The sequence below is a fragment of the Temnothorax curvispinosus genome, unplaced genomic scaffold, assembly GCF_003070985.1.
Source record: "Temnothorax curvispinosus isolate PA1 unplaced genomic scaffold, ASM307098v1 QBEX01001821.1, whole genome shotgun sequence".
NCBI classification, from domain to species: Eukaryota; Metazoa; Arthropoda; class Insecta; order Hymenoptera; family Formicidae; genus Temnothorax; species Temnothorax curvispinosus.
In genome coordinates this window covers 2,250-29,577 of record NW_020211601.1, presented here as the reverse complement: position 1 = coordinate 29,577, position 27,328 = coordinate 2,250, and the positions used below count along the sequence as shown (strand labels likewise).

The window sequence follows — 27,328 nt, the reverse complement described above, 5'->3', positions numbered from 1 at the left end:
CAGAATAGAAAAGAAGAGAAAAGCAGAGCGGTAGAAAAAGAAATGGGTGTAGAAGAAGGAGAAGAAGAAGAAAGGAGTGTAACATTAAAGAATCGATAGATTACGAATTTTACGAGTCATGTCCCTGAAGACGAGCGGCTTTACATAAACACATAGAATGACTTCTAGACCTTGGAACCGACAGTACTGGAGCACGGGTGACATTAAACACGCACACACATATACACGTGCTTAAAAAGAAATTATACATACATAAATTCAATTACATGTAACAGCAACTTAACTAGTAGTCGAGAAGATAAGAATATGAAATAGAAGTATTATAAAGGTATAGAAAATTCGAGACATCACATATTGCTTCTCTTTGAAAAAAAGTAGGTAATTTTGAATGCATTTGATGGTTTCTATAATTCAATTCTTTTATCAATAAGATCTTTATACACATATAATTTATTATATTAAGTTTATATTCCTATCTTCTTTTGAGTATTACAGTAACAATGACTACGATACACTAAAGAATAAAAATAATAACTTAAAAGTTATTTTTTTTTTTTTTACAGTTTAATAAGGGAGACTATTCAGTTTACAAAATTAAAATTAAAATTCTAGTGTACAGGGGGAATAGTGGTACAGAATTATACAGAAAAAAATAGATTAAATATCGATTAAATACGAACTTACTATTAGATTAGATAAAATAAGATACACATTCGAGAAATATGTTGCTCCAGTACTACGTCGATAGAGAGATATGCCCCAATAATTCCGACACGTTTCGGCTTTACAAGCGTATCGATTGTCAAAATTGAACTATAGCTTTGGATATCGAATTCTATGAATTTTTCCCAGTGACGGATTACACTCAAAAATCTTATTCGAGATATGTTACTAAAAACTCTAGTTTCAGATTATTATATGATAATAAATAAGAAGCACTTCTTATTTATTATCATATAATAAAATGGTTGAAAAAAACCTATTACTGTACTTTTAATAAAATTTAACAAAATTCAAAATTAATAACGATATAAAGAGAATAAAGTCCGACAACGAAATTCTGGAATATGAGGTACGAGCTTCTCCTCGTCTCGAGATCCCGGCGAATGTCGGGCACGCAATCCGCCACTGTACGTGGGAAAATTTTCGGGGTTCCGACGTACGTTCCAAGGTCGGTAGGAATTCTTGGTGGTGCGCCTTACCAGAGGTGGACGAGGAACAGGGATGGGAGGAGGCCCTCGCTGACGAAGGTGCTGCACCGGAGGGGGGATGTTCTGCTGTGGGAGGCGTAGGTGGTGAGTTTGTCGAGTTTCCACGGATCTCGCCTGCCTGCTTCAGCACCTGGTATATGGCGTCCACGTCTGCCCACACGAGATAAAGAGACACAGCAATGCAAAAGCGCACCGGACGAACTTATTCGGACGGCGATGGTTTTTCGAGTCGCGCGGGCTCAGTCAATTGCTCAATTTTCTCACATTGATCTGTCTTCTTCTTCCCTTTTTTCGTTTGGCGTTGATAAATGATAAAAGATGGCGCGCGATAAACGGATATAGCGGCTTTGGCAACAGCACGAACGAATAATCTTCGCGAATTAAATCGTAGTGCAGAGAGATATATGTATGCTTCAAATGAATCAACAACTTTGAGAAAATCTTAATTTTATGTCTATCACTACTCGATATTTCATGATAAAATCTTGAGAATTAAAAATAAATATGTCGTGCAGAGTTGTAAAGAAAGACAGGACAGATTTCAGTCGACAGTAAAAAATACTACTTTCTGTATCAAATCCAACTTTGTATATCACGGACGAGCATTTTACTCTCTCACTACTTTTTAATATATGTATAACAGTTATCACAATCTCAGCAGAATGAATGGAATTGTACAGCGAGTTCCGAGAATATTAAAAAATTCTTAGATTAAGAAGCTACAATCTAATTCATATTCTATCAAATTATTTAATGAATAATTTTCCTGCGCATAAGAAGGTGCTTAATTCATTTTAATAACTTTTATTTCTCGAGTTCCACTGTTCTTCCTTGCGAATCCATTCACTCGTCGCTGGACATAGAACAAGAGAAATTGTGAGGAAAAAAAATCCTCCCGCGTTGGCTGTATATCTCCGGATGAATTTCTAACAATTTTCAACTACGCGTCATGCATAAAGGGGAAACCCGACGTTCTCCCGCGGAAATACAGGGGAAAAAAAAAGAAAGATCCCCGATCCAATCGGCGGGAGATAACGGGCTTATCGGGAAATCGACCGGTTCCCCTCGTGTTCATCGACAAAGCGTCCTCGACAATGAGAGAGCTGTCGCTGATGGCGGGGAGAAAGGGTGGGCAGGAGGGAAAGTAAAACGCGTCTCTGTGATGGATCTCGTCGATCTCTGATTGGTACTCACTGTGCTCGGACGACGCCGGCACCTCGTCGGCGGGCACTTGCGTCTTTTGCCGTCGTAGAAGCGGTATACCGCCGCCCTTCTTCGGCGCCAAACTCGGGCACAACGCCGGCTGCACCATGTTGATGCAGTCCGTGTGCGCGTTCGCCTTGCAGCCGCGACAACGGACGCCCTGGCGGCTGTGGCCGCGCAGCACCTGCCCGCACGCGTCGCACGGCGTGATCTTGCGATACGTGTACTCGCGCCAAGTGTGCCCGCCCTCGGACTCGAGGCTCTTCCTGCGAAAGCAATCTCCCTTGTTCACCGGGTTCCTCGCGGTCTCGCGAAAGTCGGCGTGCTCTCTTGCGATGCGTGCTATTATTACCGTTCGTCATACGTGCTCTTGCGGGAAGAGTGCATTAAATTAAATGGAAAATACACATTTTGTTTTGTCTGGAGAATTAAATTCAAAAAGTAACATCAATATAGCGATGTCGCGCATAATGCGCCTCTTTTCTTTTTATTGAGTAACAAAAGTTTGAGGTCGGAAGACAAGGAAAATCAGAAAACTCTGTTAACAGGGATTTCAATGCGGTCTGTTAGTATGTGAGAATAAATAATAAGACTAAAGCTAACCAGATTATGCGCGATTCGTTTAGATTCGTTATTTGCTAGTGGAAATCTCCCACACTATTCGCGATTCGCAGTATGTCATTCGTAATTCGTAATTCGTCATTTCTTAGTTCGTGGTTACTTTGGCCAGTTTCAGCAACATCCAACAGTATAAATGTTTAGTTACCTGATGAACTGATAGCATGAATTGTAAACGTGTAGTATATAGCGCGACACGAATGGATTGATTCGTGATGACTCGTGTCTTTTGAACTTTGTCAAAAAACCGCTTGACTAGCGAATCAGTGCAAATGACGAATCGTCGACGAATTTTTCCTCCACATTATTCACGAACGTTATATGAGTCACGAATTGCGCATAGTCTGGCGCTAGTTTAAGAAATAAGAATAAATCTCTCTCACGATTGTTATAAATACACTGAGAAAAAAATGTTCTGGATTTTAGTAAATATTAGTTTGCATATACAACTGTGATTCCATTTATTAAAATAAAGAAAATTTTCCTTTTTATTAGTATATTTTTTTCCTAGTGAATACACATATATTAATAAAAAGGAAAATTTGCTTTATTTTGGTAAATAGAGTCACAGTTGTATGCAAACTAATATTTACTAAAATCCAGAACATTTTTTTCTCAGTGTAGTAAATAGTTGTGAACGCTTCAAGTATAATATCCTTCTTCAAATGTCAGAAGTAGAATCGCAAATGGCAACTGTTGACGAACAATCGGAAACTTACCTGGACATGGTGACGACGGTGGAAACTGCGTGGTACATGGTTGCCTGCTTTCCTCTTTATTAGTCGAGCATTCGCAAAACAGTATCTACGGTTATTCAAAGTCCCTTTCGTCTAACGTCTATGGTTCCCCTAATTGGGAAACTTACAAAGCACACGGAAGTAAAAGCATATATTAACTCGAACGTCTCGTCTTTGAGAATTGACTTTGACAACATCGTTTCTATATAGGTGTGCGAAAGTGCAGCAAGAAAAACTTTATTTGCTCTATGCCGTTTGTTTTCCGAGATGGCGGCGTTATCGTATTGCAAGTGAAATGTTTGACGAATTAATTGTTTGCGAAACACAAACACAAGCTTTCCTTGCAGAACTTTCGCATTTAATTCAATTAATACAGCGATATAGGATAAGAGTGCTACGGTGACTACATTCCTATTTTAACGTTTAACGTTCTAGAAATTTGCGAGAAAATTTCTAATTCCCTATTGAAATAACGGATGGAAAAGGCAACGTTGAATTAGAGTTATCTATCTACATCACGATGAAGCGATAACTAATCTTTGAAGAGCATTCGTTATATTTTATTTGCTCATGCATACGTCACGTAGGATTCGCAAAAAACAGTTCTTTTTTTAATATAAATATGTATGTATTATGTGAGAGCATAGAAGAAAAGTTATGATTTTTAGTGGTACATCTCTTTGAAGTAGAATTTCGAATTATATATCATTGCATGTTTTTATTTCCTTTCGATGGTGACGATGGTATTCGAATTTCAATTTGCGCATCCCACGAGTGCATCCAGCTGCGCTATTCTCTACTGAGCGTCGCGAAACAAAATTTAGCAAAGAGAAACACGGATGAAACAATCAATGTCGGATTAACTCGAAAAAGCAAAAGTGGATCCTCTTTCATTTCCGGGACTTGTATCGAAGAGTACATATAGAGAATAAAATATATATAATTCCCGGGGGTCGCCCGGGTGTAGAAAACCATCTTCGTCGCGTCGGAAACTTTGTCGGGGTTTTTCGCGGCATGCACGTGGTGGAAATTGGTATAAATGGAAAGGAAATAAGTAGCTCACTTGTCAGACAGCGGCGGTGTCGTGGGCGAACTGGTCTTTAGGCTCTTGAACGCTTTCAGCCATTTCAGCTTGGGGCTTCCGGTTGAACCGTTCGACATCTTCCGACTGGCCACTCCATCCGGTTGACCAGCTTCCCCGCCCCCGAAAAGTTCTTTCTGTAGGTGGCAATTCATAGAAAATATATATATTTTTATGTATAACACATTTTTAATAATTATTAATAATATATTTAATAATTACATTAATAATTACATTAATAATATGTAATATAATATATTTAATGCATGTATAATTATTCCGCGATTTTTCTTGTAGCAACTAACTTCTGGAAAAGTTTATTATTATTTTTGTGAAATGTATAATGCCTTTCTAATGTTGAGATATATTCTCTTTATTTTTAGAAATAAAATCTAAAAGTATCGAATAATTAAAGTTTTGAAAATAAAAGACTTAAAAGAGTTCGAAATGTGCAAATGTTAAAACTTATTTTATTTAATTTCGTTGAATTAGATCTTAACAAAATTTTACCTCAAGGCTTAATTATCGAAATAATTAAAATTGAAAATAAAATCACTATGAATAAGATATTACGTGAAAAAAATTTCCAGTAAGGAATTATGGACTTAATATCGATTAATCCATATGCAAAGGTGATTTAGGACGTTCTGTACGAACAGCCGTATTCATAGTCCTTCCTTGAGGAATAAGGATTCCATTGTTCCTTATTATTTATCCTACATTTCATTAACCTTCCTTGATCGATCAAGGAACCTTAAAATTTATGAAGTGTAGAATGAGGAACAAGGAATCTTTACTCAAGGAAGCTGACTATGAGTACGGCATAAGTTTACGCTTCGTGAACAAGAGAAGAGTCCATTACCGTTGCACACAGAATCACCCTTAAACGACAATCACGACATTCACGCTTCTTTGCGTATCAATTCGCGTATCATTTATGCGTCCCCGTGAATGAGTAAGGAGCAAGCCCTACAGACACGTGACTTGAAATTGAGTTTAATCTATATCCACGTGGGGAGTATTATCCCAGCGACTCCTCTGCTGTTATCATATTATATTACATATGCCGTCTTGCGGATATTGATTGCGCACAAGATAGCGAGATTACGTGAGTTTAATTTACGCGCGAACCTGGCGATTTGACGAATGCATGCACGTTTCAATTCAAAATCTTGGGTATTTTTAATCTAAATAAGTGAAATTGATAGTCGCCAATAATTGCTGCATATAAATCTCAACGTAAACAACAATTACCCCTTCTTATCGACCCTAACCCTCTAAAAAATAATTTATAAACCATGTAAGAACGGTTCTTTCATAAGCTTTTAAACTGATTATACCGAGCTACGTTACTGCACTTTTGTACTTTATACAGGATATAGGGATAAAGTTTTCTCGTTGCGCGATTAGGAGTTTCATCTCTGTCGTAATACGCGCTTAGCAACACACGCTAGCCTGATGAAAATGCGTCAATACACCGCTCTGGTTGAAATGTTTCCATGGATCTATCACCACGATTCGATCGTTTTCAACTGCGGGAATGTTTTCATTGACAATACGTGCATGTCAACTTTCATTGATCCCGCGTGGTCATTGAGAACATACTCGGCCATTGTTCACCGCCGCAACATTAGCCTCTTTGTGCTCGACTTCACAATGAATAACTCCTTATCCGTCTAATAACATAACGTCCCCGTGTTCGTATAATCGTTATATAAACTTGATTAATACATTAATATACATTTTTCAAGTTTTTTTATTTTATGTTACTGTTAAACGGTAAAATCACGGTAAATTTAATTTAGAGTGTAACGAAAATCAATAAGTAACAATATTGTATCGACATTGGAATAGTATCACCAGATAGCCAAATGCTGATATTCTTAATAACAATAGATATCAAGAGCACTGTTAGGCACTTTTCCAACCAGGGCGGCCTATTCGTCGAGCGAGTCCACTGAATCATGCGGCATCCCTGGGCCTCGCGATCTAGCGTGCTAGGAACAATAATTCACCAGAAGAAAAAAAAATACTAACGACTCGCGTGCGTAACGTAGTCCACCCCATCGTTCGGGCTGGACGCGATCACGATTCGATATTACACGACGAGGAGCGGTAAAACGGCAGCGCGCGGCCAGACAGCAACGATCCTGCTCGCCTGACCTGGATAGACGGACTCTCTCGACGAGGCCAGAAATGGATTTTCAGACGCTCGTGCTCGCCGATGACCCAGTTGCAAAGGCGCATGTCGCGCGATTGCGCGCGCGTCAGTATTTATCCGGCGTTTAGGCTAAAGCGCATCAGTGAATGACCAATTGCCAGTGAATGGCCACAGACGAGCCTCCCACTTGGGAAACTTTTGGAAAGTGAGCCGTCCGTATTTGTCAACGTTACACATGCATCAAGAAATCGCGCCTCCGAATTCGTTGGGCCGGGCAGACCGCGTCCGCGAACCCTGTAGTATGCGCGCGCGATCCTGCGCACGTCATTTTTTTCGTGCGCCAAAATTATCTTACAAGCCACAATTTAAAAAAATCCTCTTCAGATTATATGTGCAACAATGTTTCCTCTTTTCGAAATAAATCAAGTTTTCCTCTTTGAATTACACCATCGTGTGCAATTGATCTATTTTGGGAACGCATTGACAAAATTGAATTTCCCGTGGGAAGATAAATCCAATTTTCCAACATTATAACGAACGTAGGTTTGCTCGTGATATTTATAACCGCATAAAGCATAAAGTAACGTAATTATTTTGCAAACGTGAGATTGCGTATCAGTTTACAATTATTACCGCATTAATTAGTTACTTGGGAGGTTGGTAATTAATACCGGCGACTTCGTTATCTTTAACAGTTCCTTTTTTCTATCAATTCTGGATGGTGCACGATTTCCATTTTAAGTTAATAACGTGCGAACAATTGAGCAGTTCTTCACTGGTGGCATCCATCCCTGCACATAGATGAGGCTCGATGCCACGCGCGGTCGGACAAATTGGATGAAATGGGGGAGAACGTGGAGGATAGATGTCTGATCAATTTCAGGTCGAGAACATAGAGGCATTTAATATATGACTATTTATTCTAGAATTTAACCTGAAATCTTGTTCCGCAACACATATTGTATTTCGCGCACGTTGCGCGTTGTTAGAATTGCTGTAAACTGCTCCGTAAGCAAGTTTTATAAAAAATTGTGTTTGAATATGTATATCTTATTTTCCATATAATCCGTGTTATTGCGATAAATGGCGTACAGCTTGCGGGATCGCGTTTCGAGATGCGCAAGTCGGATGATAAATACGAGCACACGCTTTTTGCATCGGGATGAATAAAGTGATAGATGCGGCATGTCAGGATTAGAGACGAATAAAGTAATAAATGTCCGCGACGGACGTTGCGTAATATGGCGGTAACTAAAGGAGAACAAAGAACGTGCTTGCATACCTGTGCTTGCACCGCGGCTAGACGCAGTTGCGCCACACCGAGGTCGAGGCGCTTCAGAGAAATGTCTTCCTGCAGCTCGGCTACTTTCGTGTAAAGATTACTCTCGGCGCTCCTGCAATGGGAAGTGATAAAATAACTCTTATCCCCGTGTTTTTCTTCTTAAAAGATTAAAAAACTGACGTATTTCCATGCAAGCTACCACGCCGACCGAAAATATAGCTACCGGGTGAAAAATATAGCTATCAAGGTAACAAATATTCGAAAGTCGAGAAGAGCAATTTTGATTAACCTTTTCGCTCAGGTAAATGGTAATAAAAACATACTTAATGAAAAAAATATATTCATAATAATACGAATAATAATAAAATTTATACATATCTTCTTCAAACATTTCACAAGTTTGTCACGTTATAATAAATTATAATTAACTTGACAGAAATGAAAAATTTCTAGCGTAAAATGTAAAACAAAAATCCAATTTAATAAAAGGGAAAATTCACAAAGATAAAATTAACTTTTTACATAAATTAACGTGTATAATTTTTCAATTAACACGTTCACTGCCATGGTAGGTCATTTCTAACCAGCGCTTTCTAACTAAAGCATCAATAACTAGACACAATATAAAATAAAATTTAATACACAATATTTTATCATTATATATTTATAATAATAAAAATTCTGTTGTGACGTACATCGTAAGTCACATAAAAATTACTGATTGGACAACGTGTTAAAAAAAAATTATCTTTGAACCAGGATTACCACCTTTTCTTTAACAGAAATCGGGACTTTTAATTGGGGAAAGAAGGGAATAAGTTTGATAAATAGAAACATTTACAAGTATGCATATAGTATATTTTATCTTTTCATTAGTATGGCCTTTTATTCTAATATTTATCCATTTTAGTGATATAGGAAAATACTCGCTCCACAAACGCGTTAGATGGTGGAATGCTCAAAGTACAGGATACAACAATTGATAAATCGTAGATTCAATACTGATATCTTCAGTGTTGATCAAAAGTGGATAAATATCTTTAGTAATCCCTTACAGCAATTTAATACTGTAAGGTGTAAGTGATTATTTGAGTAGCAATTAATGATTTATTTTGAGTATTAAAAGCATTAAAAACATTGCTTTTAACACTCAAAATAAAGTAATCAATCACTAGCCCAAATAATCACTTACAATATAAAATTTCTGTAAGGGATATCGGTTTTACGTTAAAGCTTCTGCTTACATAGGAAAAACAAAGTCACAAAATGACTGTCAAAATAATTTAAAACTTCTGCTCTCTAAAAATCAAGACATTTAGCGTTCCGGCTGTCATCCCGCCGGGATGCGGGACAAATAATGAAAAATCGGGACAGTCTCGGTAAAATCGGGATGAGTGGTAATCCTGCTTTGGACAGACTAATACGTTGTTGTGTTCGTTACTCGCCGAGTTACGAGTAAATACGCGGTTACATAAAAAATAATTGTACGTACTTGCGTTGCATTCGCACGAGAGCGTCCAGAGCGTCTTGCAGACGACCTATTTCCAGGTTGAGACCGTCGTAGTCGCGTTTGAGATCCTCCATGAGCGGGAGCGTGCTGGTGCCCGTTGGTACCAGTTCGTCCCTGAGCGTGGGCATTTGACTGATTCTCTCCATTGGTATCTGCTCGGGTGGTGCCGGCGCGACGTACAGACGTCGCGGCGGCTTCCGCGGCGTCGCGTTCACAGATAGGTTTCGCGCCAAGGTCTTAAATAACGTTACATATTCGCCTCTTTAAATTATTTGACATTACGTTTCATAACTGGGGCGAACACGAAAATGAAATAGAGTGAGACGGGATTGGATAAAATATATATTCGCGAGGGAAATAACTGAATATCCGACTCTTTTTACGCGACAGATACGCGTTTGCGTTTATTTGGAAAAACCGTATAAAAATGTTATCAAAAAAGACTAGACTGAAACAATCGCGCTGAATTTTTAACTTAATACGCGCACCCTCTTCGGTTGAAAGTGTATGTGCTATGTGTATAATGATTTCTAACTTTGTAAAAGGGGGAAATATGCGCACGCTGTTTTGAAAGCTGTTTACATGACTGAGTTTGAAGAATAAGCTGAACTAACAATGAATAATAAATCGAATCATGATTGACAATGACAACCGAGCTGCTGAAATATGATTGGAGTTACAACAATGATTGGAAAATATAGTCTGTCTCGCGAATTGCTCGCTTTTTTAACATGACAATATGAGGGCACATGTGTCCGATTGAAAAATTTTCACTAATTCGTCATTAGGAATTAAAATTAAGGTTTGTACTGTACATGTACATGAGAGATTATAAAAATTAAAAAAAAAACCCGCGTTATGTAGAAAAACCGCGTAAAAAGAGAGTTGGGTGTAAATTGAAAATAGAATGATATAATGTGTGATATATATATGTACATATAATGTAACATAGCACGTTTCGTAAATTTATGTGGGACATGTATTACCTCTAGCTTTAATATCTGTCTCTTTTCGTCACAAATCAAGGATCTCGAATTAAAACCGTCAACGCGAGGTGAAATTCCGAAAAAAAAAAGTATTCGTCGTGTCACTGTCATCGTTCCGGCATTAATAATCTCTTGAAATGCGACGCAGACAGGGATCATGCATTTAAGCGAAACCGGTATTTCCGACGAGGGCCCGCGATCGACCGACGGGTTCAAGGAGGACAAATCAGTGAATGCCGGCGCGTTTGGTCAGCCGAACAAGTTAACTCACCGTACACATAGGTACACGGTAACGCGCAAACACACGTACACACGAGCGCGACGTCCGGTGATCTCGAGCGGCCAATATATCCTGGACACGTGCCCCGCCGCACAGCGAATATGACCGGCCTTTAATCAGGCGGCCCTGTTTTCAGTCTCTCTTCACCGAATACCGACGATTGTAATCCGCCATCGGATACCTCACCATCCCGAAATTGGATATATGCCCCGGCACCGTCTATTTGCTCTTGCGTGATCAATATATCCGGAATACGTACAATCGCATCGTCGTCGAGCATCGTATATCTGCGCACGATCGATCGGTTCCGATTGACGTATCGAGCTGCGAGATTGACACGGTGGACGCGCTCGCCGTCGTCATGTCGCCGACTCGAGAGATTTGACCTCGCGGAAGAGGGATAAGTTAAAGACAATCGCATATCTTTTTTTTCTGCAACCGCCGATTTGAACAGATACTGCTCTGACAAGAAGGAGGGACATGTTTCACACGTTATATCTTTCAACAAGATAGAAGTAGGGGTAAACAGTACAGTTGTTGGCCATTCTACAATGATTGGCCACATCTTAAAAAATTAAGGATTATAAAGAAATACTATTAAAATGTTTTTAATTATAAATACAAAAATATCAGAATTATTATTTTTTTATAATTAAAAACATTTTACTAGTATTTCTTTATAATCATTAATTTTTTAAAGATGTGGCCAATTATTGTAGAGTGGCTAACAACTATATACTGTTTACTACTTTTTGTTTTTATCGTAATGGAGCACCTGAGACATTTTGCAGCGAAACGAAAAAGAAGACAGAAAAGCATATGCGCTCGGATATGCGTTTTCCATATCTCGCGGGTTCAACAATTCTTTTCAGAAAGCGAACGTAGGGTACCTGTAGATCATTCGACGGTACAATCGCCTGCGCTTCCTTGGCCACGGCTTGATAACGTTTCGCCTGTTCGCCGGACCGTTCCCCGGCCGCGTCCGAGGTCCCGGCGACGCACTTGCAGGCCAGTCCGCAAAGTTCCTCGTAGACCTCCGCAATCTCGCCGAGCAGTCCCGGCAAACAATGGGACTGATAGCGCTCGGTAATAGCGTTGGTGGCGCGTAGCTGCAGAATATAGGCGTTGTGCGACTCAAAGTAAGCGCGCTTCAATTCCTGCTCGGCGCCGCCGCCGGCCTCGTTGGTTAACAACGCGGCGTATGCGCGTTTGTAATCCAATCTGGTACGCTGCAGCTTCTCCTCCGTCTTGCTAACTACCTGCTCGTAAGCGTCGCGATGGGCGAATACCTGAGAAACGCGGTATACACGTTATAGATTGGATAGGACGCGAGAGATCGGGTTAGACGGTGCGACCCGGAGAGACAGACGCTCCCTGATGGGATTGAAATGCCATTCGGAACGCGCAACGTTGAAATCGAATAATCGAATGGGTCGCTTGGGAAACTTTACCGTCTGCGTTCGGCAATTGCGGCGAACTTGTCTCTTCCCGTGACTCGATATCTAAGCAACGCGAACTTTGTCGAGAACCTGGTGCAATCGAAGCGTCTTTTGATAGTTTGAAATAGCAATTGTAATCGCGCAAGATGACAATACGGGTGTTAACACATTGTCACGGTAAAAGGAAATGCTTATACAGATAGATTGTAAGTGTATAACGAGTTGTGTCGCCAAATGAAATTACTTTGGAATATCACGGTATTCATCAATTTCACGGAATTTACTTACGAATGAATTTACAAATTTAGAAAAAAAAATAGGCTCACCTTCCTAGATTGCAGCTTTCGGTGGAAGCTCGCCTCTAAGGTGGGCCTCGACAGTTGCTGCTGCAGCACCGCGGCCAGATCGAGGTGAGAAGCTGCGTCCGCCTCGACCTGCCGCAGCAAACTTTCCCAAACACGTCGCATACCGCCGACATCGACTCTCGAGTCGCCCGATCGACTGCGAAATTCATCGACCAGACGTCGCACGTTCGCCGAGTGGCTCTCCATCGCGGCGCCCAACTCCTGGGCGAACTCGGAGACTACACTCCCGTGGAACACACAAAAGAAAACATTAATCAGGGAGTTACGTGTTGATGGGTGGAGAACGGCGTCCCAAATAAATATGGCAAACCGTGAGGCTTGGCTCCTCGAAGCGAAAATTTTGCGTTTGTGATAAATCAATAGTCAGTGTATTACGCAAAAATATTATGAAAATGTTAGAAAACATAAATTTTGGAAGAAACGGCAGGTTTTTTATCGTGCATTTTGAGAAAGTTAAGGAAATTTAATCACAAAGATATATTTTGTACATTATTTGTATACATTTGTATATTGAGTATTATATGTATATAGTAACTTTTATTAGAAGTTCATAGTAACGAATCATTAAATATTATTAACATTGTTAAATTATATACAATTTTACATGACATCTATAGTATTAGACATGTATGTAAAACATCTATGTTTTTACCTAAATAATTCCAAATAGTTATTTTTTAAAGTCTTAAAATATAAGATATTTTACGAACAAATCCCGGTGACCGAAAAATAAACAATTTAAACTGAAATCGGAAATTCGAATTCCGATTCGAGTCTCGGTAACCGAAAGATCTGCCTTGGCAAGCTGCCAATGGAGCCTCGCAATTCACGACGGCAAATTCAACGCTCGCGAGTGCAACGACGCGGTTGCAGCCCTTTACCGTCTACGTCGATTCGATTTGCTCGTCAAAGGCGTCGTTGCAAGTCTTGACACATCCGAACCGACGCGACGCGACGTCCCGAGAGAAAGAGGCTTGGCGGTCAAAAGTAAAATTACGTCCTTTTGCGTCTTTCCACCCACGTCGGTGGAAAATCGGCTTCGGTAAACGTTATTTTGGACGTATCTGGAGTGGCATTTGGTCGTGGTGAATTCAATATTCTCGCCGTCTTATCCCATACCCCGCGCGGAGAACTTTGAAATATCCTTTTATGGGCGATCCGAATGACCTCTTCGTTGGTCGAGAAACGACGGGGAAGATCGTCAAAGAGCGTGTAGGATTCTCTCTCGCGTCGTTATCACTATCGTCATGATAGCGCCCCAGCCCTTTGTGGGATCTCTCTATGCTTCTTGGCGCGGGTTATTTCCTCGCTTCGATGAACCGCCTCTTTATCGGAATCTCGCGCGTTTCGAAAAGGCGAAATGTAATTTACTTTGGGGACCACGATCAGAATGGAGTAATAAGGAAAGTACTTTGATGCGAACTTTTTACTCAACTATACGTAAATATGTAATAAACACTTTTTCCTTAATCTATAGTCTATAGCAACGAGATGATGCGGTTTAGATATTGATATTATTTTAACATTATCATATTATAATAATTATTAGCATTTAATATATTCATATATTCATATATTCATAGTATGCTGATTATTATTTATTGGTAGCATAAATCGCGGTATTAACGGTTTGTTATTTAGCTAAAATATTGAAATGATTAACTTAGATATCCGAAAATATTTACATTCATATTTAAATATATTTGAAATTTGTGTGCTTTTGTTAATGGAGCCACATATAACATTACTAATTATCAAAAACTCTCGTAATAAGAAGAACGTTCTAAAAAAAATATCTTTTAGGGAAGATTGGGGTTAGAAGTCACACGAGTAAGTTGTCACAAAGCTTACATCTCACTTAATAGATTGGAGTGGAATATTTAGTTCCTTCTTTATAGTGTAGGTTGCTTCTATCGTGTTAGTCGGGTGTACGAAATAGCTCGTTTCAAAAACATCGCATGTAATATTTACGAGCACTTTTTAAAAATTGGAGGTCGTGAGTAAATTTTTTTTGCCTTTACTTTTATTGTTCCGTTGGTTTTTGGAATTACTAGTCGTAATTTCTTTTTGGTCATAAGATCTATTATAGTTTTAGATACTTTGTCCTGTATTTAGTTAACCGTCATTGCAACATAGTTTATAAATATAATCTTCTTTGTTCAAAATAACCGTTCAGGGTAAGTTGTCTCAAATGAGATAGGATTCAAAGTTTATGAGAATTATTATTCTTTTATTTACTCAAAGTTTATGAAAGTATTACAAAGTTTATGAGAATTATTAATCTTTCATTTACTCTAAGTTTATGAGAATTATATTACAAAGTTTATGAAAATTATTAATTTTTCGTTTAATTCATGTATATTATTAAGTTAAATTCACCAAAAACTGACACTAACTTTAATAAAATATTAAAACAGGAACTATTTGTCATATGTTTTTTCTACATCAAAGATACATGACAATCAATCCTCAATCAAAAGTCATGTGACAATCAACCCTGGGTATGGGGTAAGTTGTCACATCTGCGCGGTTTTGTTTAGAATTAAATAACTTTTTTGTGTATAAATATATACAAGTCTAATATTTTTTTTCTTACACCTAAAGGATGTAGCTACATTACAAAGTAGTATACAATATTATAAAATATTGTTAACATTTTTTAAAAAATTAGTACTTGAAAAATGTGACAACTAGCCTCGGTCTCCCCTACTTTAAAAAGTAATAATAAAGTAATTCATGATTTTATTGAATTTTATTTTTGTTATTTAAATGTCTTCGAGTATTCTTATATTTGGGTAATCTTTTCCATATATTTCATTCATACTTTATATTTGAATTATTTGAAATGCTCGTCACACGGTATAAATGCGTACTGACGCTCGCACAGGTATATCAAGAAATATTTTACGGCCATGAGAAACACGTTGTCGTTACTTGCGATATATCTTCGTCCACGCGTTGTTATTATTTTGGTAAGGGAAGCACGTATCTGTCAAAGAATATATCTTTCTTTTACAGGTGTGCGTCAAATGTCAGGACTTGTATGCGCGTAGACCCCGACGAGAAACATTTTTCTTTATAGCGATGTTTATATAAACTCATTATTCGCAGGGAGAATCTTATCACAAAATGCTTAAGATTCGTAAGATTTATTTAGTACTGAACACATTATTTTTTTATATTTTTGTTTCTTAATCGGAGTCAAACAAGTTCCAGTAGCAAATTGCACTTGTAAAATTATCGTGTATGAATAAATCTCGCTATAATTATCTTCGTTATCGGAATCGAATTATTAAGTTTAAAAGTAGTATCAAACTTATATACTACTAAAAAAAATATAAAATTGCCCAAATCAATCCTCTTGCGGTTTACATTTCGCCTCGTTACGATAACTTGGTGTTCGAAAATACATTGGAGCTTTTACCGTCAACCCGCGGTCAATAAAAATATGTGAGCAGAAAAAGCATGTTTCGTGGGCAAATATAGGTACACGTTCGGCCTAACAGAAACGGAGCGAGAGAGATATGACGGTATAACACACAAAATGGTCGTTCAAATAATCGGCTTATCTATACCTCTGACGCGCTTGTGTATTAATACGATATCCAATGCCGCAATTTTCCCGGCGAAAGTTTGCGATAAATTCGTGAACGAACGGGGAACCCGGAAGATAGGAATCCTTGCCAACCTTACTGCCGGCGCGCAGCGTGAGTTCGCGGCGGCGAATATCGTTTTTCTTCGTCAAACAACTCAAACAAACGAAGGGAAAACTCGACCGGGTGGCATTATTTCTCGAACTGGGCCAAGATAACCCGGGAATCCAATAAGGTGAGCTGAGCTCTACAGCCTCCGAACTCTCCCGCTCTGCCAGAGGGTTACCTACCGTCAGGTAATCCGACCCGTTTTTGTGAACATTTCTCGTTTAGCCGAGTGCTTTTGTCGTAGACGTCGTTATTAAAATGTCTTTCGTTCGACGAAGGAAAAATCGATATATTTGATATACCTATAGATTGTTTGTTTGGAATAAACAGGAATTCGTAAAAATAAAGCGAATAAATCAGTATACATATGCGTAGAGTTACGTAATAAACAGTTACATAACCAGTTATGTAAAAGTCAAATAATAGAATAAGAACGAGTAGGTTTCTATAACAAGTAATTAAAATATATGTCATAATTAAGTATCTTTCTAGTAATTTACAAAAAATTTGTAAAACTGAAAAACGGCAACAGTTAATTTCAACGTAGTAAGATTGTTAAAATACTCCATTTTTATTAAAAAGATTTTATAATCCTTCTCATTTAAGAGCTTTTCGGTTAATATCAACTTTAATTTCACTTACATAACACAATCTCAACTCGTTATCAAGATGTTTCACGTTGAAACTTCAGGAACTGCGAGAAGACGGTGTATAAATAAATTATCGTAGAGGGAGGGTCGCATTGCATAATTTTCGAACAACGTCGCGCGCATCAAACGCATTACATATTAATAAACGAGCATAAGCCTGTTTATGCGGCTATGCAAATGTATAGCCATGCGTCAAGTTGCGTCAAAGCTTGCATCATGCGTGCCGTGACATATCCGAGAAACAAATCCGCTGGAATTATGATATAACGGGGGTTATAGCGATCCCCTTCATCAGTCGATACTGATTTAAGCGGCACGAACAAGGGAAGGACCTCACACGCGCGCAATATCGCCCCTCATTAAGACATTCGCATTAGCCTAAGTTGCTCCTGTTTCGGAAATTACCGTTTTGGGGGGGGGGAAAGCCGAGATCTCCCGTATAATACGCAATTTGTTCGCTAATCTCTCGCGTTAGCGGATTACATTAGCGCCCTGGAGATTGCTTAATCGTTTAATCATCGTTCACGAAAGCCTGACTGCTGAAGGAACTTCGCGTGACGCATGCATAATACGGGAATTCCAACGTTTTTAAACTAAACAGAGTGCTACCGTCAGAGATTGCGTATCGACGAATTTGGTTCGGAATTAAATATAATATTACGGTATTAAAAAACCAATAATATAACAATACTATCATAATATTAGCGTTATTAGCACAATTCGAAAGATTTTTAAAAACTGTGATCATTGCATGACAATCTGTGTTTATCCTTAAAATGAATAGAATAATATTCCGCTAAAATCTGACAATTATTTCAGATTTATCCTGTATAATTCCTGTATCTTGTCACACATAAAAAAATTGTAGGTACTCGCATATACATAAATCCATAGTTTGACGTTTTTATTTATTTCGAAATCAACGTATCGTATTGCGGTGTTACCTGATATTGCGACGTGTAATACTATTTGTCATCTATATTCGCATATACGATATATTAGTCTATAATTGATAATATTGTACAGTACGTTATGTAATATTGGTTTTCATCGGAATCAACCTGATGGAATAGTTACGTTATATACATATGCATAAATCGCACGAGATTATTGAGGGAACATCGATCACGTAACACGTGAACGCACGTTTTGTCATAAATATTCATTCCAGTTCGAATTCTGCAGACAATTGGAAGTCCTCCCGCGAATCTGTTTCAACTCGTGATTAAGCTTATTATTTAACGTTTGTGTTCGTATTATGGTCGCAATATGAGGAAATTGAGCTCCGTATGAGCAACGTCGTTTTCCTCTAGCACGGTTTCGCGTTTGTCACTCTCTTCGCGACGACCAAAGTCGTCGTCGACTAAACTCCCGAAGCTATTTCCGCTTTGACCCTTTGTTTTCCCGCGCTCTCGATCTTTCCGGTATTATAGCTTGCGTCACGAAACGTAGCGCGTAACAAAATAATTTAGCGAACGAAGAAAACATTCTTCTGTCCGCGGAAATGAGATATTTTCTCTCCGCGGAGAGACTACCGAGCTCGTCGGAAAATATCCGAGTTGGCGCCACACCGTCCACGGCGCTCCACTTTCGTCAGCCCGGCAAAACGATTGCGCTCCAAATCGGGCGTGGAAAAAAAAGTTGCGTCGCACACATGCACACGGTGTACACCGGCGGCGGCGGTAGTGCTTTCTCGCCCGAGGAATTTCGGTTAATTGAAGTCACCGTAATAGCGGCCGCCCCATTATCGTCCACCGAGCCTATTTGCGGGTTTGGTGAGGCGTACCGCGCGACGAATAGCCTGCATGCTGAATTCGTACGATTCGTCGTCGAACTTCGTCGTTAGTCGACGATAGTTATCATTAAAAATTTTGTACGTGTTTTCTATTATATTTGATATCTGGTATATTTTATAAGAATGAGAAAATAATTTTGTTATTTATTGTTATAAAAAGTATTAATACCATCCACAGTCATATTATATATATAAGATATATATAATACTTATACAAGCGCGCTCTACGTTTTTTTATATTAAAATATGAAATATAATTTTTTAAATTACTAAAATTAAAAATTTAAAATCTAAAATTTTTTAAATCAGAAATTTTTAAATTTAGAAATTCCATAATTACAAAATTTCCAAATTTCTTTCTTTCTAAGATTTAGAAATTTAAATATTAGAAATTTAAGAATTTAAAAAATTTTGTACTTTAAAATTTGATTTTTAAATTTAACTTTTAAAACTTAAAATTTCTAATTTCGTATTTTATATATTCTCTCTCTCTCTCTCTCTCTCTCTCTCTCTTGCATATATTATATATAGAATATCTTTTCTCTTAAAAAAGGAAATGTGGATGTTTAAAAGTAAAAGTATGTGATCTCTCAAAGAAGTATCTTAAAAAATACATTTCAAAAAGAAATAATCTAAATATTATTTTATTTACCTAGAAAAAGACAGTACAGAATATACCTTTATAATTATTCTGTCTGAGAAATCTTTTTTAATGAAATATAGTTCTTTGAGGATAAGAATCACCAAACCTGGGGGTTAGCTCCGGCGCAACCAGAAATCCCGATAGTTGAAGATTTCACCCACGTAAAAAAAAAAAAGATAAGAATCACAGCCTCGTCTGTATCGAATTTTCATTGTTCTTTATATAATACGTTGTGTATAATATCAGTTGAAACAATTGCGTGCTTCAAAAATCGCTGACCGCGAGCTGCGATCATCGATTTGAGAGAGGATAAAGGAGTTAAGACTCGGCGCTCGTTAAAAATTTAAGGTAGAATAAGTACTACTTCAATTCTCGTGGTACCGTAGATCGGCGCAAATATGGCGCAGGTGTGCGGCGGTATTGATATACGGAGTAATGCGAGTAATGCCGAGATCTGTATTCTCTCGACACATATACGCGCCTTTCACTGTCATCGTCGTTCCGTAAACTCACCGACGTAAATCGAAGTTGTCGAAAGGGCCGGATTTAACAAAGAAGTACGATTTGGACAAGAAAAGTTGGATGTAGTTTGGAGAAAAATTTGAAGTCGCTCACATTTACCGTTCCATACGTCAGTATTGCGTCGACATATAAGAATATCTCAGCACTTTCGCAACTATATCTCACGTTACAAGCATCGGAGCCACGATAAACATCGCTGGGGTATCATCCGCCACATTTGCATTTCTGCTCGCCCACGAGCGACCTTGCGTCGTTTTTTTGCTCAAAGAGGACTTTTATCTCCGGTTACGGCGAGACTAACGACAGCAAAAATTGTGCTCGACTTCGCCGGCGAACGTCAATATCGGCGCGTAAAAAATTCAAAAATTGCAGCTGGTAACGCGCAATGATATAGGATAAAGCTGTACGAACGCCTTTATTGCCGTTACAATCACGCGATGAGTTTTCGAAAGTAAAATGGAAAAAAAAAGATTGAAATCGGACGATTGCGACGGAGAAAATGGGAACGGTTTTAAAATGCCATGCGAATTTTATTTTACGTAATATAGAATTTCCCAAAGAAATTGCCATCACTTTCACGTTTGATCGACGCATATTGAAAGGCATATTCGTAGAAATGTATTTACTCATATTCTCCTGAATTATTATGCATTTCAAAATCAGAATAAGACGGCTGATCCGAAGAAAATAGAAACAGATTCTCGGAAAGTTGCATGTGCTTGAATTCTATTTGATATGGGATTTACTTCGTAGAAATTGTTTCTTGTGCGTTTTGACTGATATATACATATATGTATATCCATGGATACTCATATAAACTCGATTTGACTTGAAAAAGATTGATCTTGATTGAAAATAATTAAATAACGATCTCGAAATTGAATGATTGAGAATAAAATGCAAAAGAGAAAAGACGATGTGTAATGGAATTCATAACGATTTTATTATATTTCGATTATATTTAAAAATTTATAATTGATAAACGATGAAGAAACAAGTTTTTTATATATCTCTAATATTTTTTTATTTCAATTATATATCTTTATCATCATAAAGAGAGAGGAATACGAATCCTTTGTAAAACAAATTTTTGAAAAATCATTACTAAAGTTACTATATGTGTATATACGTATGTAAGTATATGTATGCGTGTAAACGTAAAGTTTCAACAATATATAAGAAGAAATTTTGCATCCCTCTACACAATCCTGAAAGAAATGAAGTTTGTTGGTCGATGTCAGAACTAAAGAAAGAGTATGCAACAATAATAAGCCTATCACTATAATAATTCGAGCTAATTTGTCAGTGGGTAGGAATGTGCGCGACAGATCGATATTGTTTAATGATTCAGCGTAAACTTTCTCGGTCGAGAGCGCGCACTGCGAGGGCGATGTGGCGCAGCGGGCGAGGGACGCGGGCAAAGGCTTTTAAACACCCAGTTACCTGGATGAAACCGTATCCAATAACAAAACGTTACGCGCTTAGCACGCGCTTCCATGGGAAAGGGGCGTTGATTATAAAAGAAAAAGGCGAGATGGGACGAGCGCGATAGAAATGGAGGAGCCCGCGTTATACAGCGAAACGGCGTTTAGTCTGCAGGGGTTGACCTGAATTCAGGTGGGGTGAATCAATATCCTGCCTGCCTGCCTGCCTGCCTGGCTCGCTGGCTGGCTGGCCGGCCGCGTGCTCTGTTCGTTTCGCAGTTACCATAGCAACCAGACTTCTTCCTTTATTAAAATATGACCCACGTCGTTTTCTGGATGTACCATTATGTCCGCGCGTACGCGGTTACACGACAATTAGGGAAAAGATGACCGGGATCTCATCTTTGAAAGCGCGGGATGTGGGATTCCGCTCGGTCAAACCGTATTATGACTAACCGGCCGGCGATCGACTCGTCCGATGGTGCAGGCCAAAGAGTAATAACCTTCGTGACTCCAAGGGTGCAACCTTGATACCCTGAGTCTCGCGGGTTCGACGAACCCGATCGCCCGGTGTCACGCGAGCTATAAACTTGCTCTAGAGCAACGCTCTATCACGTCTCTGTCAGTCCTCTTAAAATTTGCATGAACACTGAACTGACGATCGAAAATAGAAATCTGTTTGGGACTGTGAAAGACTGGATTTTCCCTGTTTGTGCATATTATTATAGTTATCTTCTTTATGTCTTCTTGTTTAGGCTCAATTAGGATGATTGTGACGTTGGATTCTATATATATACTAGAATGTCTGTCTGTATGTTTTCTATTAACTCCTAAACCCTTTGACCAGAGATCTAGACCAAATTTTGCATAGTTACTCTCTAAACCCCAGCGGAAAATGTAGGCTACCATGTGTGAAACCTGGACATTCCACTTCCTTCCCTTGATTTTATCTCCTTGACACTTTGTGACAATTTAAGTTTAGTTGTTATATAAGTATTATTATATAAGTAAAGCATTGCGTAATAATTAACAAAGGTTAGTTGATTTTATAAATTATTATATCTATATAGATATAAGAAGCCCGGGCAACGCCGTGTAGCTTAAGCTAGTATCTTATAATGATCGAGATATTCATTTGTACAGATGTTAAGATCCTTAATGACATCATTTGAAAAGACAAAAGGCAATTAAATACTATCATAAATAAGAGAATAAATTCAATGCAAATCTGGCAATTAATAAAATATTAATTAATTAATGAGTCACTTTGTCATACTTCGGAATCGTTAAAAACGATAATTATTGAGTATCTATACCTATCTACTAGACGTCTTGAAATTTATTCAAATTTTTGTCACGCATCTTGTTCAGCATACGAAGATGATTAATATACATTTTTACCAATGCAGATTAACTGTATAATCTCGGTTTAACTTACTTTTTATCTTTTTCTAATTCTCAAAACTAGAAAAAAAATAAAAAATCAACTAAACCGAGATTAAAGTTAAATCTACATTGTTAGAAATGTCATGGACATTAGAGATTCCTTTTTTTATGTAAAAATTGATAATTAGCGATTATATTATTGGATAAATATCGCGCGGTCCGCATTTACCTAGTCTCACTAATACAATTATCCTTATTGATCTTATTTTTAATTGCAGTCGCCCCCGGAGATAGGTCACTATTTCGGGTAGAGATGCAGAGCCTTTAATTTTTAAACGGCCGGCTAAAAACAGAATTCGACAGCGGTCGCTATATTAGCGCGATGGCACCGGTCTTTGTTTACGCGGCGATTAATGTCATTTCATCGAATCCGTCGTGCTTCCGTCCGCGGATTGCCAGACCAGGCGGCAACGATATTTGGCCGCGCCGATGAACCGAATAAACATCCAGGTCAGCACACGTGATAGCCTCGAGAGATCGTTTGACGAAAGAGAGCGAGAGAGAGGGGGGGGGAGAGAGAAAGAGAGAGAGGTCGCTACACATACACGTACTCTAAAATCCGCTACGAGGCGAAGATCTATTTATACCGCGGTAACGAGCTCTTGTGTGCAGAGTTGCGCTTCTGCGAAACGGAGCTCGCGGAATTTCCTCGAGAACGCGCAATGTTCATCGGAGATATTCGAATTTGTACGGTCGAACGACGCGACGGGATAATACCAAATGACTCACTCTACCGTACATGTGTTTGGAAACGAGACGGCCGCATCTCGCGTCCAGATCAACAGAATAATATACTTTACATAGCCATTAGCGCACCAGAAGCCTGCCATTCATTCTTACGAGGCATCTTTATTATCATAATATCATTATCAAAACATCATGAATACCGTGAATTGGAGAAATGACCAAGATGGTGTGCGTGTGTATACTTGTTCATCTTTTATTTTCTTTTTTCAAATGCAAACATAAATGATTTGCAGATGCACTTTTACTTGGAATTTTTTATTCCTTTGACTCTTATCTTCAGTCCGTGTCTTGGTACTTGGAACCTTGCAAGTCTTTTATCACAGGATACATATTTATTGAGTATTACAGGCCGACACAGTCTCTATACCATTCGATAAAGTATAACATTCTGTATTTTTGCTCGCGACTTACGCGCGATCACTGGTACATAAATCAGAGGAATAAGTCCCTCGGCGCGATTCGCCGGATTTCGACCGTATTTCCACACGGTTCAGCGATACTTGCCCCAATCTGATTTTATCGCGGTTTTATGCCCGAACGAGAGGGAGGGTTCCATAAGTTTCCATGACAAAGTGTCAGTTCGGGAGATCGGGGTCGATAGGTCAGGTGGGACAGCAAGTGACAAAGACCGATAGCCACGAGTTCAGTGGAGTAATAGGCTCGCCAACCCTACTTAGCCTCCGCTACTTCCAACTGCTAATTAATCTTGATCCCTTCATAGCCGTGGAACCACACCGATTGGAAGGAGGGGATAAAAAAGGTCAGCTATGACGAATTGTTTAGGTGACATATTCGCAGAAAGATGCAGGTAACGAGAACAAGTAACTTTAATTAATCCCGCGTCAGACCCAACTTGGGTGTATCTTGGGTTTCCTATATAGCGGTACATTAAGTAAAAGGTGTCCCCACATACAAACTTTATTTTCTCAACATTTTATATAGAGCACTTCATTGCTCTCGCTAATGACGGATTCCTTAACTAAACTAGAGACAAGAATTCTCATAATAAAATGTCGAGGATTTAATAGCTTTTATGTTGTGAGTGATTGAGAGTAAATTGCTTTTCGCCAACTATACAGAATACAAATTGATAACGAAACTTTATACTCTTTGTTCAATTTCTTCGAGAGGGACTTATAAATTAATAGGATTCTAATTTGGTTATTAAAAGTTATGACAAATCATTTCTCTCGACATTCTCGTTAAAGGTGAAATCGATTTCTAGTTTATCAAACTTTGAGTCACTATATACTGATCATTATTGACTTTAAAAGTTACTTAACAATTTGTAGTATATTTAATGATGGGTAAGAAATATCTGTGCTGACTTTCAATTCTCAGCACAAGTAAGTTAATATTGTTTAACAATCGAAATCACATATGTATATTATTTCTGTGTAATGAGAAAGACCATTATATCATCTCTCCGCGTATACTGTTTACCGATTTAACCTAAACCATCTTCGCTCGACGGCTATTAAACTTCTGCCAAGTCGAGACACGTAATACTCTATAACAGCTAACTCACGTAGAAGTTTGAAGCTGCCAACAAGAAGTTATACGATTTACGACTATATGGTTTCGTATATTAAATACATGGATAATCCGAATCGTTGCCATCGTTGGCCAACCGATTTTTCAGTTCACAAATTTCCTACCCATTATGCGCAACGATAACTTAGCTATGCGAATATTAGTCTCCTGGAAAGGGAATAAAGAATGCGGAAAGATACGCTCGGGGAAAATGTGAAAGAAGCGCAATTCTTTGTGCGTGCGTCGCGTCGTTCTCGGAAAATTAAGTTTGTATAAGACATATTTCTTTTCCGCTAAGCTGGAAGCTCGATAAAATACGCAGTTCCTTCCTTTACTTTACTCCACTAGTCTCCATGCACGTCTCGTTCGATAACGCATGTATGATTTATTATTAAATATAAAAATGTGAAATGATATTTTGAACGAACAGAAAGCTCGTTGAGAAAAGTTTCGATCAAGATCCCGATTAGTATTTTAATCGATGAGTTTCTAAGTTCCGCTTTAAAAATGACAACACATATCGAGCTAGATGAATTTAGTTTCGCTAAACGTGATTTCGCTCGACCACGTGCGGAATCACGGAAACGCATATGCACTTACCCGTCTGGACGAGCTTGAGCGCGACGCCATTGTGCTGCTTGAGCGGCTCGTTGAGACTCGGCTGCGTGAGGTCCTTGAGGGGATGGTTGGCGGCTTCTTCGGAGCCGGTGGCACGATTATTTTGCATAGTCCTGGCCTGCTGCTCCTCGTTTCGTCGTCCTTCCTTCTTACCGGCGTCGCCGCCGTTGCCGTTACGCACGATCTGCTGCTGCCTCCGGCTTGCCGCCGTCTGACTAGTCTCTCGCTTTTTCTCCTTGCGCTTGCGGACGTCGTTCGTGACGACGATTCGCTGCTGCTGATGCGACTGCGATTGCTGCGATTGCTGCTGATAACGCTGCTGATTTATATCCTCGTAAACGACGTTTACCGCTGCGTCGTCGTTGACAGTCAATGGCACGGACCGCCGAATCGGATTTTCATAGATACGCAGGAGCTCGTCCGCCGGATAGAAGACGTACATTCCCAGAAATCGTCGCTCGCGTAGCCGTGATTGCTACTGTTGCTGCCGTTGCTGTACCGTTGGCCGCGGTCGTAACCGCTCGCGTAGCCGACGCCGTCGCGGATTCCGCTGTTACACCCGTTGTTGCTGCCGTTGCTGCTGCTGCTGCTGCTGCCGCCGCACTTCTCGGATCCGCGCGAGCCAACATCGCTGTCCAGCGATACATCCTCGGTGATGCTGCGTGCGGGAACGGTATCGGCGCCGGCCAGGAGACGCATGATTTTCTTTCTTTCTGAGCGATTAATGCGTCGCCCCCGCGATGTACCGCCGGGTGTCGCGCGTGCGACGCGACGTCTACCGCGTTATCGCCGTCGTTGTTTTTTTTCCGCCACGCCAACGCGCCCCGTCGATGCACTGCAAACGGCCAGGAATAATCGATTTTCGATCGCGTTTCTCCGACTGGTTGAGGGCAATCCTTTATTTCTCACGAACAGCACGGAATATAAAAAATAAATTGCCGCTAAACTTCTTTCTATTCATATATTTCCTTATTCTTAAATTATTTATTTGTTGTTTCGGAGCAGTATATATAAGTTGCTGACTTAACATGAACAGAAATAAAATAAAAGTTCTTTCCGCGAGATTATTTTCGGTATAAAAAATGTACAACAATCAAGTATTTAAATATTTCGTTCTAAAAAATCAATCTGTTGATTTATTACGTATTGTTCATTTAGTCGTCGTGTAATAATGATAAAGATGTTTGTCAATTCCTTTTATTCTTTTTTATATTTCCATATTCTTTTCTCACTTTATTTTTTTATCGACTAAATCGATTATTCGGATTGGCCATTCTTACAGTATATTTTATTGGTGATTGTTCTTGACGAGCTGCGATAAGATTTAAGGGATTCGGACTATATCGTCGGTAGTATCCGAGGCTTCTTTGCCTGAA

General features: G+C 39.0%; 1 protein-coding gene across 3 annotated transcripts; it reads right to left on the bottom strand.

Annotated features, from left to right (window-relative positions):
- Positions 1-6: 6 nt before the first annotated feature.
- LOC112468641 lies at positions 7-27,328 on the bottom strand. 3 transcript variants are annotated; one of them, XM_025037922.1, is made up of 10 exons: positions 27,233-27,328; positions 25,935-26,787; positions 12,835-13,091; positions 11,960-12,358; positions 9,786-10,039; positions 8,294-8,405; positions 4,833-4,987; positions 3,752-3,805; positions 2,406-2,680; positions 7-1,361 (listed from the first exon to the last, which is right to left on the bottom strand). In XM_025037922.1, exons 2-10 carry the CDS (start codon positions 26,392-26,394, stop codon positions 994-996), a joined length of 2,334 nt encoding a protein of 777 aa, XP_024893690.1. In that variant the 5' UTR covers positions 26,395-26,787; positions 27,233-27,328; the 3' UTR covers positions 7-993. The 3 variants fall into 3 exon arrangements, with proteins under 3 accessions (XP_024893690.1, XP_024893691.1, XP_024893692.1); XM_025037924.1 differs by having other exon boundaries at positions 1,107-1,361; positions 3,752-3,836; XM_025037923.1 differs by lacking the exon at positions 3,752-3,805.